Source organism: Neophocaena asiaeorientalis, unplaced genomic scaffold, assembly GCF_003031525.2.
Source record: "Neophocaena asiaeorientalis asiaeorientalis breed wild unplaced genomic scaffold, Neophocaena_asiaeorientalis_V1.1 scaffold134, whole genome shotgun sequence".
Taxonomy (NCBI): Eukaryota; Metazoa; Chordata; class Mammalia; order Artiodactyla; family Phocoenidae; genus Neophocaena; species Neophocaena asiaeorientalis.
Genome location: NW_020185339.1, coordinates 4,315,312 through 4,331,036, shown reverse-complemented (window position 1 = coordinate 4,331,036; position 15,725 = coordinate 4,315,312). Strand labels below are relative to the sequence as shown.

At 36.4% G+C, this 15,725-nt stretch overlaps 1 protein-coding gene across 1 annotated transcript in view; it reads left to right on the top strand.

Moving 5' to 3' along the window:
* Positions 1 to 15,725, top strand: part of OTOGL (otogelin like) — a 143,443-nt gene that overhangs the window by 113,930 nt on the left and 13,788 nt on the right. The window contains 8 exon segments of the mRNA XM_024737005.1: positions 3,168 to 3,309; positions 8,625 to 8,810; positions 10,223 to 10,435; positions 11,134 to 11,238; positions 11,701 to 11,808; positions 13,378 to 13,479; positions 13,990 to 14,094; positions 14,179 to 14,219. Coding sequence (XP_024592773.1) covers positions 3,168 to 3,309; positions 8,625 to 8,810; positions 10,223 to 10,435; positions 11,134 to 11,238; positions 11,701 to 11,808; positions 13,378 to 13,479; positions 13,990 to 14,094; positions 14,179 to 14,219 — 1,002 coding nt within the window.

Here is a 15,725-nt window from a genome sequence, read left to right as displayed (position 1 = left end):
TTCCCCCCATGTTTTTTTTTTCTGAACTATATCTACAGCTTTCAAGAAAAGTGAAATTTTGTCCTATGAATAAATGCCTCTAGGAGAAAGAGATGAATGCCATTTGATAACCCAGTATAGAAACCAAGACAGTGAGGCTTTAATCAATTCCTGGCCTCTTAGGAGAACAATTTAATTGTTCTTTATTAGTCTCTAACTTAGGAGAACAATTTAATTGTTCTTTATTAGTCTCTAACTTAGGAGAACAATTTAATTGTTCTTTATTAGTCTCTAACTTTCTGACTTTAGGTGACTAGTAGATATTTTAAATAATCTGCATCGTTAAAAAGAGATCTGTTGTTAGAGACAAAAGACAGACAAATACAGCATTTCGTGTATCATTAAATGAAAAGTTAGTGAGATCAAGTACCTACTAGGCACTGTGTTAAACTCCTATGATACAAAGATGAGTAAGACCCTCTCCTTGCTCTCGAAGAGTCTAGAAGGAAGGCAAGTCTGTGAACAGATTAATCAACATATACAATATGGAGATGCATAGGCACCCAAGTCGGGAGAAGACTTCCCAGGGTTTCAGACATCTTAATTATTTAGAAGGATGAGTTTGCCAGGAGAGAAGAGGGAGGAAGGGAGACCTAGGCCAAGAAAACAGTATGACAAAAGCAGGGTTGCTGGAAAAGGCCATGTTAGGAAAACACTGAAATAGCTTAGTGCAAGACTTACGGAGGGGCGAAGTCTGGGAAGGAGAGTGAGTGAATTGTCAAAGCAGAAGGAGTTCACTCTAGGACTTTCTGTGTTCGGCCATCAAGCGTAGACGCCATAGTTCTCAGCCTGCCCTCTATGAGTTCTCTGAGGGAAAAGACAAAGGATATGAAGTCATGGGATAAAAATGGTGTATCTTTCTGGAGCTTCAGTTTTGCTCAGAGATTTGCAACAAAGTAAGTTTTAAATGTTTACATTTTAAAATGCATGCATATAAAAATGAAAAAAAAATCAAATACTTTTTAACTCATTTCAGTGTCATTGTAATCTCTTTTTAAAGCATAAGGACTTTCAAAAATTGCATTTTTAACTGGTAACTTAGAAGGTTGATTACATCAGGAAACTTTTCAGCTTGACTATTCAAGGCATAGTGAGGCAACATAGGGTACCATTTAGTCTATGATAGCTCCAGCTTTCCCTTAGGTTCCTCCCAGTGAATCTGATGGCAAAAGGAAGGAATGCTTGAAATTTCGTTTTTCCGCTTCTAATCTTCATCCTCATTTGCAAATCTCCACATAGCAGGCAGATGATCTTTTGAAAATGGAAACACAATTGGATTATTTCTCTACCTAAAATCCTTCGGTGTCTTTCACTTACCCTTAGAATACGCTCTAAATTTATCAGGGCTTATAATTTCCTCTGTGCTTTGGCCTGCCTACTTTTCCAGCTTCCTCTTGTGCTACACTTTTCTTACTGGCTAAGCTCCAGGCATTCCAGTCTCCTTTCAACTGTTGCACTATTGCAAATGGGGTTTTATGCTTGGAGTGTCCTAAGCTAGAATACTTCCCTCCTCTGATCTATTTTAGCATGGTGACTCCTCTTGATTCAACACATAGGCTTTAACTATGAGATCCACAAGGCAGAGAACAGGTCTGTTTTAGTCACCTTTATATTCCTCATGAATAGTACGGTGCCTGATAAGTAGTTAGGTGCTCAATAAACCGTGAAAGGATGCATAAGTGAATGGAGGATACAGGAGAATCAGCTTTTGTGTGTTCAGTAGAGAAGGGTTACAATTTTTTTTATATTGGAAAAATTAAGTCATGTGGGACTTCAAGGCAAAAATACCCAGAAAAAATTTGAAGCTATTCTAGATCTCAGAGGAGACCAGTTGAAGCCAGAGGTCAAGTTTGGGGAGTTATTAGTATATGGAGTTTTAAAAAATAACAGTAACTCATGTATGATGTGCCAGAGTCTGCTCTCTATACGTTCCATATATTAGCTCACAGCAATCTAAAGTAGTAGTAGGTTTATTATTAACTCTATTTAACTTATGAAGAAACCAAGGTGAAGATGTAAATGCCCAAGATGGCGGTAGAAACTGTGGGAATGGGTGAGCCCAGGAAGAGCGTTTGTAGTGAGTAGACAGGGCGATCAAGGAAGGGGTCTAGACAAATACTCAGAATGAATCAGGAAGAGGAGACAGCAATGAACAGATGGAAAGGCACCAGTGTGGTGCTCTCAAAGTCAAGGGAGAGGCTTTTAAGACACAGAGGCCGTGCATGGCATCATACGCCTCTGAGAGGTTGGCGAGGGTTTAGAATATCAGGGTGTTCCCTGGATTTGACAAGTAGGGGGCTCTTGATGATCATAGCAAGTATTCCATGAAAAGTAAAATGGTTGGAAACTGAGGAGATTCAACAGAGGAGACTAAAAAGGAAGTAACATCTTAGTTTTTATAGATATGGACCTTGAAGAAAAAATGATAGGATATGAAAAATATTAAGTATTTTTATCTGACACTTTGACCTGTGTCCAAATTTAACATCTGAATGTAGTTGCTTAGTATGTTTGCTGAATAAATGAGCAGAGAAAAATTGGAGTGAATGCTGTTTCAAGTTAAATTATTTAGATTTCAGGTATCTCTAGATCAAAATGAAACATAATCTGTAGAAAAAATGAGTTTCTAATTAAGTTGAGGCATGACAAATTATATAAATTATTTGACTAATGTTCAATATTAGTACACAATTTTTTGAGAAGCATTTATAACCTCATTTAATGGGCAGTGCCATGTATCATTACAGAAAGCTTTAGGAGTTTCCAGTTTTATCTGTAATAGATCAAAGTCTTATTCGGTATATAGAAAACATGATTGTAACCCAAAATGTAATATCAGAAATAGGTTTTTGCTAGATCCACATACTCTGTTTCTTTTCCATCTTTATAAGATAGATTTATGTGCATTAGTACAGACAATATTTATCTTATCTAAAACTGTGTGTTTAAAAAATTATAAATTCAGAAGTGACATCTAATATTACGAAGCTTTGAAAATCTAAGGTCAAAGAGGAACTATAATGAATATTAACTTGCTACCTTTTGATTCTCCAGATAGTTTAGTCTAGCTTAGGGCCTTCAGAGAAATAAAACAACATAACTTATCCCAAGGCACAATGTATCTCTAGGTTTCGCCACAAGACTTTTGTGAAAAGATGTGGATCAATTATACCTATTTTTGGAACTATGAATGTGATGCCCTTTCTGCATATGTGGCTCTATGTAACAAGTTTGACATTTGCATTCCATGGAGAACACCTGATTACTGCTGTAAGTAGTACACTTCAAACAATATCTTCCAACACTCAAATAACAGTCCAGTTTTTTGCATTCACTTCTTTCTTTTCCTTTTCAGCACAAAATAATTTTTTAAAATTCATTTATTTATTTATTTTTGGCTGTGTTGGGACTTCATTGCTGCACGCGTGCTTTTCTCTAGTTGCGGCGAGCGGGGGCTACTCTTCGTGGCGGTGCGTGGGCTTCTCATTGCAGTGGCTTCTCTTGTTGCGGAGCATGGGTTCTAGGCATGTGGGCTTCAGTAGTTGTGTGGCTCGTGGGGTCTAGAGCACAGGCTCAGTAGTTGTGGCACACGGGCTTAGTTGCTCCACGGCATGTGGGAACTTCCCGGACCAGGGATCGAACCTGTGTCCCCTGCATTGGCAGGCGGCTTCTTAACCACTGCGCCACCAGGGAAGTCCACAAAATAATTTTGTAAGAATAAAATGAATGTAAGTGTAACCTATAGTTAGGTCTCCCACTTAAGCAGCTTCTGTTTTTATCCTGGTCTAAATTTAAAGCAAGGGTGGGGGGTCGTGGAGTAGGAAGACCTTGAACTCACCTCCTCCAACAGACATACCAAAATTACAGTTACTTACAGGGAAACCATCTATGAGAATGACCTGAACACTAGCAGAAAAGATATTCCACAGCAAAAGTCATAAAGAAGGAACAACACCAAGATGGGTAGGAAGGGCAGAGATGCGGTATAGTCAGGACCCACACCCTTTGGTCAGTGACCTATAAACAGGAGGTATATCACAATTGTAGAAGTCCTTCCTAAGAAGTGAGGGGTCCAAGCCCCACATTGTCCTCCCCAGCCTAAAAGTCCTGCACCAGGAAGATGAGTCCTCAGAACTTCTGGCTTTGAAAACCAGTAGGGCTTATGTTTGGGAGAACTGGAGGGCTATAGGAAACAGACTCTGCTCTTAAAGGGCGTGCACAAATTCTCCCATGCTCCAAGTCCCAGGGCAGAGGAAGTAGTTTGAAAGGTCACTGGGTCAGAACCACTTGCTGATCTTGGAGAGCCCACTGGAGAGGCAGGAGGCAACTGAGACTCGCCTTGGGGATGGAGATGCTGGAGGCATCCATTTTTGGGAGCTTATTCTATTGCAATAACACTGGCGCTGGCAAAAGACTGTTTTGGGATCCTCCCACTAGCCTATTAGTTCCAAGGGATTCTCTGCCCTCCAGTGGGTCAGCACCAGCTGCAAGCCCTCCAGGCTGTGCAGACAGCCATGCAGAAAGCCTGCTCCACCCTCCAGGGGCCCCTAGTCACTGCGGCATTGCAGCCAACCAGGCCAGGGGCCAGCCCTGCCTACCAGCGCACCCACACTAGTTGGCACTGCCACAACAGAAGCGTGCACACAGCCTACATAGGGGGCACTCCTAGAGCATGCAGCTCTGGTGACTAGAGAGGAGTGTGCCCTCATAACAAAAACCAGAGCAAGACACCAAAGAAAAGAAAATTACAGGCCAGTACCACTGAGGAACATAGATAACAAAAGTCCTCAACAAAACATTAGTAAACTGAATTCAGCAACACATTAAAAGCATCATATGTCATGATGAAGTGCGATTTATCCCAGGGATGCCAATGATGGTTCAGTATCTGCCAGTCAGTCAGTGTGATAAACCACATTACCAAATTGAAAAATAGAAATCATCTCAATAGGTGCAAAAACAGTTTCTGACAAAATTCAGCATCCACTTATGATAAAAATCTCTCAATAAAGTGGGTACAGAGGGAGCATACCTCAATATAATAAAGACCACATATGAGAAAACTACAGCCAACATCATACTCAGTAGTGAAAAGCTAAAGGATTTCCTCTAAGATCAGGAAAAAAACAAGGACACCCACTCTCACCACTTTTATTCAGCATAGTATCAGAAGTCCTAGGCACAGCAGTCAGACAAGAAAAAGAGATAAAGGTGTCCAAATTGGAAAGGAACAGATGACATAATACTATACATAGAGATCCTAAAGACACCAAAATCTATTAGAACTAATAAATGAATTCAGTAAAGTTGCAGGGTACAAAATTAATATACATAAATCTGTTGTGTTTCTGTACACTAATAACAAACTACTAGAAAGAGAAATTAAGAAAACAATCCCACTTACAACTGTATCAAAAATAACAAAATACCTAGGAATAAATCTAACCAAAGAAGTAAAAGACTTGTACTTGGAAAACTATAAGACATTGATAAGAGAAACTGAAGATGACAAAAACAAATGGAAACATGCCATGCTCATGGATTGGAAGAATTAATATTGTTAAAATTATCATTTACCCAAAATAATCTAGAGATTCAATGCTAACCCTATCAAAGTACCTAAGAAAATTTTTTACAGGACTAGAACAAATAATTCTAAAATTGTATGGAAACACAAAAGACCTCAAATAGCCAAAGTAATCTTGAGAAAGAAAAAGCTGGACATATCACCTTCCCTGATTTCAAACTATACTACAAGCTATAGTAATCAGAATAGTATGCTACTGGCACAAAAACAGACACATAGATCAACAGAACAGAATAAAGAGCCCAGAAATAAAACCACACTTATATGGTCAATTAACCTATGACAGGAAGCAAGATGTATTTGGGGAAAGAAAGCCTCTTCAATAAATGGTGTTGGTGAAACTGGACAGCAGCATGCAAAAGAATCAAACTGGACTACTTTCTCAAACCATATACAAAAATAAACTCAAAACAACTAAAGACTTAAATGTAGGCTGTGAAACCATAAAATTAGACAAAGATATAGGCAGTATGCTTTTTTGACATCATCAGTCTTAGCAATATTTTTTTGAATATGTCTCCTCAGGCAAGGGAAATAAAAGCAAAAATAAACAAATGGGACTAAATGAAACTAAAAAGCTTTTGCACAGCAAAGGAAACTATCAACAAAATGGAAAAGCATCTTAGTGAATGGGAGAAGATGTTTGCAAAATATATGTCTGCTAAGGGGTTAATAACCAAAATATCCAAAATACTCATATAATTCAACATCAAAAAACAAACAACCCAATTAAAAAACGTGTAGCATATCTAAATAGACATTTTTTCCAAAGAAGGCATACAGGTGACCAACAGACACATGAAAAGGTGCTCAATATCACTAACCATCAGAGGAATATAAATCAAAACCACAATGACATACCACCTCACACCTGTCAGAAAGGCTGTCATCGAAAAGACAAAAATAACAAGTGTTGGTGAGGGTGTGGAGAAAAGGCAACCCTCCTGCACTGTTTATGGGTTTGTAAACTGGTACAGCCACTATTGAAAATAGTATGGAGTTTCCTCAAAAAACTAGAAATAGCATATGGTCCAGAAATTTCACTTTTGAGTATTTACCTGAAGAAAACAGAAATACTAACTCAAAAAGAAATGTGCACCCCTATGTTCATTGCAGCATTATTTACAATAGCCATGAAATGGAAACAACCTAAGTGCCCATCTATAGATGAATGGATAAAGAAGATGTGGTATATACACAGTGAAATACTACACAGCCATAAAAAATGAAATATGGCCATTTGCTACAACATGGGTGGCTCTAGAAGGAATTACGCTAAGTGAAATATGTCAGACAAAGAAAGACAAATACTGTGTGATCTCAATATGGAATCTAAAAAAAAAACCAAAAAACAAAACAAAAATAGATTTTTAGATAATAGAGAACAAATGGGTGGTTGCCAGTGGGGAGGGGTGAAATAGGTGATAGGGATTAAGAGATACAAACCTCCAGTTATAAAGTAAATAAGCCTAGGTGATTTAATATACAGCATAAGGAATATGGTCAATAACACTGTAATAACTTTGTATGTGGACAGATGGTTGCTAGACTTATTGTGGTGATTATTTCATAATGTATGCAAGTGTCAAATCACTATGCAGTATACCTGAAACTAACGTAATATTGTACGTCAACCATATTTCAATTCGAATAAATGAATGAATGGATTTAAAGTAGGCCTCAATTCTCCCAAAAGGAAACCTAGTCCACAAATGTTAGTTAGCAAAATAGATTGAAATGTTTAAGAAATCACAGAGGTTTGAAGGGGATTTTAATCTTATATCCTACAGCACACTTTGCTGGTCCTCATTCAACCTGCCTCTCTTTCCCATGCTTGTCCTTACATGTATGTGGAGAGGTTGGAGATTTTTCTTCCCCCTTTTCCTTCTTCCTAACATAATATCTACTTCCTAGAAACCAGTCTTTCTGGCTTTCTTTGATTAATATCTAGGTTCAATATTTTTCCAGATACATGTTTGTATTTCCTTTTTCTTTTATATTTATCCTTTGCCCATTTTTATACATAGGGCTCAAGCTTTCTCATCAAGTTATAACTTCATACAAATTTTTTATTAAACTTTTCAACAATCTTGGGCACATTTTACAGAAAATATTGTTAATTTAATTATAGCCATTCAATGGTCAAAGGTTTTCAAAATGAATGTTACTAAAATGCTCAAAATAAAAGGTTTTCATCCCCCCGCAAAAGAATAAAATGCACAGATAAAGAATAATATATCACAGACACCAGCTACATGACTCCGCTTCAGAAATAAAGCAGCTCATGGTGTACCCTCTCTTGTCCCTTTCCTCTCTCTACTCCCCCAGAGGTACTCACTATTCAAGAGTGGGGTTACTTGATTCACTGGGAACATATGACATCTTCAGTTTTACTATTACAATCGTTCTCTGCTGAGATGTTACCAATTTACACCTCCACCAGCTGCATGTTCATTTTTTAACAGTATGACTTTTTAAGATCACTGAAAATCAACAAGAATTTTCTGAAACATAATTTAGAAACTGCTCAGCAATGGTAGTTTCTTTTGACAGTGAAGGATTAAGCCTAAATACGCGGGATTTTTCGTTTCTATGACTTGGTTGAGTTGCATATTTAAAACATGTTTCTGTGCTTATTCTGTGTGGACTGTTGTATCTCCTCCTACTGCACAGAGCAGTAACTTCATAATAGTTGACTCTATATTTATGCCAACCAAATTTGGGCTGCGTTTTGGTCATATTTATTTGATATAAATCAGATGAATTTTTCCTGCTATAACATAATACTAGCTGGACACCTGGAAGATGCTCAAAAATATTCATTGATTGTTTTGTTTCTAATTTATAGTTAAGTAATACATGAAAAGTGGACTTTGAGGAGACTGAAAATGTGCAAAATTTATTTTCAGAAAGAAAACTAACATTTCTTCCTTTTACTAGAATTCAAGTAGGTCACTTTTATCATTAGCAAATTCCACAAATCCTCTATTATTTATAGCTTTGAGTTGCCCAGAGGGGAAGGAATATCAACCCTGCGTGCGACCTTGTGAAGCAAGAACATGTCTGAACAGATGGTTCTATGGACACTCTTCATGTCTGGATTTAAGAGAAGACTGTGTGTGCAAAAACGGAACCATTCTTCACAGGCCAGAGTCAACTCAGTGCATTCCAGAGAAAGAATGTGGTAAGCAGAGAAGTACAAAATGACATCTTAGGGACCCAGCAAATAAATAATACTTTTTTAGAACTTGGAGAGATGTGCTGAGAAAGACTGATTAAAGGTCACCTTAAGTGTTGGAAAGGAAGAGAGTAGGTAATTTGATTTTAATACGATTTCAGTTGAAGTTACCAGAATTAGGGACTTTGGTGGTGATATGTTTTAATCTCTACTTATGCTTATAATAACTGGAAAAGAATATGGCAAATTAAGAATGAAGAGAATAGTGTGTGGACTGAATTGAAAGTTCAATTATTTCACGTATTAATGATTCAGCTTTACCTCTATGAGCCTGAGGTTATGCATCTGCAAAATGGGGAAAATAATAGGACTTATCCCACAAGGTTAGTGTGGGGATACATAAAATAATAGAAAGAGTTTTGTAACAATGCCTAGAGAAAAATAAACACTCAAGAAATTTCAGAAAGTGTTGTTATCTGGGAGAAAACATTGAGTATTTCTACTTTCATTTTCAAACCATTTTATCCTGACACATTGTCTCCGTGGTGGTTGTGGATGAAAAAGGGCCCAACTGAGAAAACTGCAGTGCAGTATTTTATCTATCATAGGGCTCATTGTTATGGTCAGAAGTAACGCTAGTAATTCAAGGGAAAGGCAAGTAGAAGTGAAATGCATATATTGTTTCAGAAAAAAGTTTGTGTTTGCCACTGAAGAAAGTATTTCTGGAAGAATTTGAGAATATACATGGTTATATTTGTTTTTAGGGACCTGTGAGATTGGTTTGGTAGTAAATAAAGTAAGAGAAATTCACTGGAGGCTGGGAATATGGTGGTCACTTCATTTATCTTTATTATTCCTTAAAAGAACTACTAGAGGGCCATATTTATCATTATGTAAAACATTCATAATAAAAGTAATAGAGTCACTAAATAATATTTTGCTTGACTGCCTACTCTCTACATTTAGATTTTAAAGCTGAAATGTTTTGAATTTTGATATGACAAACATGTTAATGTGAGGTAGAGACTACCTTGTTTTCTAATACCAGTTTTAACAGTTGATATTTTAAAACCAATTAAAATTTATGTTACCAAGTTTGTTCAAGCTAAATAAATTGTATTAACAAGACTTAAAATGAATTAAAAAAATTAACAAATCATCTTATTTATAGAAGAGGACATGCAAATTTACAGATAGTTGTAGAAGGGAAAAATATTTTCTGTGGAATATAAAAATTTCATTAAAGAAAAATGTAAGCTAGTAGCTGATGAACAAAAAGAAGAAGCTGAGAAAGGGTAGATAATGTGACATGTTACCTGTGTCACTGGGCCAAGTCACAGTCTGAAATCAAAACATCACAGCTTGGTTTATTTTCGTGCCCAGGTTCTAAGTGATATAACATTGACCATCTTTTTAAGCGTGCACTGATAGTGAAGACCAGCCTCGAACTGCTGGGGAAGTTTGGAATGGGGGCATTGACGAATGTGCCCTGTACAAATGTTTGGAGAATGGAAGCATTATTCCCATAGAACCTGATTGTGATGAAGAGCCCTCGCCAATTTGTGAACGAGAAGCTGAAGTCGTCCTGGGCTTCACTGATAAGTGGACCTGCTGTTCAAAGGAAGTTTGCAGTATGTATGCAGGCTGAAGCCTTACAGTCTGTTAATGCCACAAAATATGTTGATACTCTTTGTGAAAAAGCAGGGCAGGCATGATGCTTGGTGTTAAAAAAAATGTATGGGGTTTGGGGCTTTCCTGGTGGCACAGTGGTTGAGAGTCCGCCTGCCGATGCAGGGGACAGGGGTTCGTACCCCGGTCCGGGAAGATCCCACATGCCGTGGAGCAGCTGGGCCCGTGAGCCATGGCCGCTGAGCCTGTGCGTCCAGAGCCTGTGCTCTGCAACGGGAGAGGCCACAACAGTGAGAGGCCCCCATACCGGAAAAAAAAAAAAAAATGTATGGGGTTAAAGTAACAATGAAAGTATTGCCATAAATGTCACCTACACTTTCTCAAAGCAAGTTTTACCTCATTATAGTTTTGTTGATTTTGCAAATAGACATGCAAAACTCTGGCTGTTATCAAATAATAATATTCAGAAATACGTGAAGGTAAAAGATCTGGGAATCTTTGACTTATGACAATCAGGGGTCAAAGACAACAATAGGTGACCTTAACTCTGCTGCCTTTTCACATATGACCATTCTATGAGCTGAATGGTTTAATTGTAGTGTAAAAACATGCATAGTGAGAATCATTTACCTGCTTTGAGTTAGAAACACAGGATTTTAGTTGTGTTCACAAATTTTTTAATACTTCTGTTTATTTGCAGGCTGTGACATGACTTTGTGTGAAACTGCCATTCCAACATGTACAAATAGTCAAAAATTGATCGTTGGCTATAGCCCTCTTTCTTGCTGTCCACAGTACCAATGTGGTGAGTAATTAATTAGGAAAAGTAAGAATGAGGTTCACTCTTCAGAGTAGTGGATTAAATTCTCATTTTTGTGTCTACAAGGAAATTTATTATAAAAGATTGTTTGCAGAGCTGTCTTGCTAAAGGTAGCTTTTTAAAAACCTGCAATTTCTTTATAAATATGTATATATATGAACTTTAAACCTATTTATTATATATATATAATTAACTCATTCTAAAAACCTTAATTTCAGTGGAAATATTTATATATATTTTTAAATGTCTATTTACATATATTTTATATGTAAAAGTATTTATTTTATATATAAATAACCTGCTATTTCCTATATATTTCCGCTAAGATTAAGATTGTTTTAATGAGCTAATTATCACTAAATTCAAAGAGAACTGAGCCACACTATTTCATTTATTTATTGTCTCACTCTATACACATTTCCAAATATCTCTGGAATGTTTCTGCAGAATGTGACCCACTCAAATGCCCCGAAATTGCAGTGCCAGAATGCAGAGAAGACCAGTTCATGCTTCAGGTTCAAGAGGAAGAGACTTGCTGCTTTCCTCCTGCCTGTGGTAAGCATTCTGTGAGGTCATTTCCTGGAAGAAGAGGGAGGATCTAGGGAAAATCTCTCATTTCATGTGAATTTCATGGGACTCAATGGTAACCAATATTCTGCTGATATACTCTTAAAATTCAACTGAACAAGAATAGCAGAAAAGAAAGTACAGCATTTTAAATGATTCTTGACAATTATTTCAATTAGTACTACTTTTCCCTATCGACAAAGACTATGTATATCATTGAAAACATGATCAAGGTAATATAATCAAAAAAAAAATAAGGCTAGCACCTAGTTCTTTTTAGAGAAAAATTTAGCCCTGGCTTTCCTGAATAACCAACGAAATAAACGACTCTGCTAAGCAGCTCACCTCTTTAAAACTTCATCTCCTGTATATCCTGTGTAAGCAGATGATCTTGAAAAGAGAATGGTAGAAATAAATGAAAGGTGTCTGGGAAATGACTGAATTTGAGCTAAATATTCTGACGAACTAGACTTTGAAAAATAAAGAAGTCTCTTTACCATTTCACTGAGGAATTATCATATCAAAGGCTGTTGATTAATGTAGGTTTCAGATAAACCTATGTAGATCAAAACACTTCTTTTTGTATCATTTAAGGTTCTTTGACTGCAGTGGCAACAACTGAGTGATTCTGGCTAGCTTAAGCACAACCAATTATTGGGCGAATTGGGGAATCAAGATTTTGTAGAATCAAGATGAAGCATTCAGCCAAGCCCTGGGAATAAGGGAAACCAGCTTCTCTAGGTGTCAGTCACTAATGATTGAGTCAGCAACATCCGTTTCTTGTCTCGATGTGCCTCTATTTATGACTCAAATGCTATAGAAAGACATTCTCATTCGTCTAAAGTGGGTTTTTCCTACACATGGGCCTGGTAAGAGTGAGGCACCTTTATTAAGAGTCACTCCAAGGCTGCGTAGGTGAGGCATTTCCTCAAGTGCATTAAGAGAGTTGTTATCAAAGTTGGAAGAGGGATGCTAAGAGCTCAGAAGAACAGGTGCCTACTACATTGTTCATTCATGGGAGTGATCCAGAGTAGTGAATTAAAAAAAATAAGTATATCAATGGTATTTTGATTCTAGTAAGAACAAATTACTCCTGAATTTGTTCAGGAGTACACTCCTTATATTTAAAAATAATATTATTTTTAAAATAATTTTTAAAAAATAATAATTTAATTTTATTATTATAAATAATAATAATTTATAATTATAATAAACATATAATTTATATTAATTAATTTATATAATTTATATTAATATTAATATAAATAATAATATTTTTAATAATTTAAAAATAATATTTTAAAATATACTCCTTATATTTCTGGTAAGATGGTTCTTCTGTGTCACTGTGCTTTGGAAAGTATAAAGCAATACACTCAGATAGTATTATTGTTTTTATGACCAAATAAGGAGATCCGTTTATTAAATCCTTATTTTCCTTGCTTCCTATTTTGTTTTACATAATGTATTTTGATTTTATATGTGTACAGTAATCTGAACTGATAACTAGTTTGTTTTTAGCTCAGCTGTGACTTTGCCTTTTTGTTTCACCTTTAGTTTGCAAATCCTGCACTGAACCTATTCCACTATGTACTGACGGAGAATTTCTCACTGTGGATCTTAATACTACACAGTTCTGTTGTCCTCAGTATTACTGTGGTAAGTATATTTTAACTAATTAAAATATCTAGATATGTTCAATATTTAAGAAGGCCAGTGCATGTTAATTGTACTGTTATATGAGACCTTAGTTGAGTTCTAGCATATTAAATACATGTAATGTTTTCATACATCTAAGAGTGCTTCTTGGACAGTATTGTTACCTCCCCAAAATAGATTAGCTATGACTTTTCTCATCATCCTAGACTTTCTAGATATACACGTGATTCCATACCCTCTTCACCTCCTTTCTCTTCTTGCCCCCCTGCCATTTCTCAGGGCTCTTAACCTGATAAGTGTGTCCTACTTCTTCTACTACTGTTGTTGTATGTGCTTGTGAGTCATTTGTTCGGTCCTTACCAACACACTGCAATTGGGTGGTGGGAGAGGCAGCTCTGGGGAGATCCAAGTCCATGTATCACATCAGTAATGGCAGTGAACTAAATGGTAGCTAGTGAAAACTAGCAACTACGTGAAGTTAATCTTTACTCATGTTATTTTTCTATTTAGTGTGTGAGCCAAATCTCTGTCCTGCGCCACTACTCGACTGTGCACAAGATATGAAACTTGTGAAAGAAAATGTATCTGGTCAATGTTGTCCAACATGGCACTGTGGTAACTAATTTTCATATTTTAAAGTTTTACTAGAATGTATTAATATATACGATCAATATAAATACATTGGTTTTTGCCTTTTAGAATGTAGCTGTGAAAGTCTTGTTGTGCCAACTTGTGAAGTGGTAAGAACACATATTTTTATTGAATTTTAATATAATTTAAATCAGTTTATTCTTCCTTTATTGCTTTCATTTCTGATTTCTTTTCAGAGTTAATGGAATTATTCTCTTTAAGTTGTACTGAAGTAGATTAAATCTTCTCTGATATTTAGGGAGCAGTCAACATTTTAAATTATACTTGAGACAGGAAAGTACAATCAATATGTTTTTTTTTTTCCACTGGTGACTGAATCTACCAGTCTTATATCTACGTAAGTTCACTAGTCTTAAAATAAGCACAGTATTGAAAATATATTACCTCAATAATGAAAGGTTTTCCAATGATTCTTTAAGAAAGTGCACTAACAATGCATCTGTTTCAGAGGAGGAGGGGGTATAAACATGTAACTGTCTGTACCTTGTTAGGGGTTATGTATGAACATGCAAACCTTACAGAAATTCCAAAAATTTAATTTTTAGAAATAATAATTATGACTCTGGTATCACTTATTTAACCATTAGATGGAGGTTATGGTGCTTTACAAGTCTTTTTTTTTTTTCTTTAAATATTTACCTCCATGGTATGCCTCTAAGACTTGAGAAAGATAATATATTCCTGGCCTTATTTATCAAAGAAGACATGTTTTCTTTCACAAAGATTTTCTTTTTCTTTTCCTTCTCAAACAATGTGTATCATTAGAAACTCATTCAGACTTTTCAGGCAAAGGCTATATTCAGGGGAATAGATGAGGCAGTTTTTAAAGTAACAGAACCCTTCTTAGGATACCACTGTTTCATTTAAAAAGCAGGGTGCAAAGTTTCAGTTATGCGGGATGAATAAGTGCTGGGAGAACTGTTGTACAGCATAGTGACTATAGTTAACAGCACTGTATTGTAGACTTCAAAATTTGCTAAGTGTTCTTACCACAATATAATAATAATAATAAATAAGAGAGTGGGAGGAAACTTTTGGAATTAATGGATAGGTCTATGGCACGGTGATATTTCATGATGTATACTTATCTCCAAATATGTCAAGTTGTATACATCAATTATGTACAGCTTTTTGTATGTCAAATAAATTAATTAAATTGTATTTTAAAAAAGCATTGGGCTTCCCTGGTGGCGCAGTGGTTGAGAGTCCGCCTGTCAATGCAGGGGACACGGGTTCGTGCTCCGGTCCGGGAAGATCCCACATGCCGCAGAGCGGTTGGGCCAGTGAGCCATGGCCGCTGTGCCTGCGCGTCCGGAGCCTGTGCTCCGCAATGGGAGAGGCCACAACAGTGAGAGGCCCGTGTACCGCAAAAAAAAAGCATTAATCTAACATTTACTCTAATGATGAGTTACCATCTGTGATTTGCATACAATGTTTAAGCTTTACAAGTAACTTTCATAAAAATTCTCTTGGATTATTTTGTGTATACACTATATACATAACCTACAGAAAAGAGTGGAATTCTGATATTGTATTTTTCTCAAGTTCTTCACAGTTTACATAACAAGTTTTGTATATTATTTCATTGAATCTTT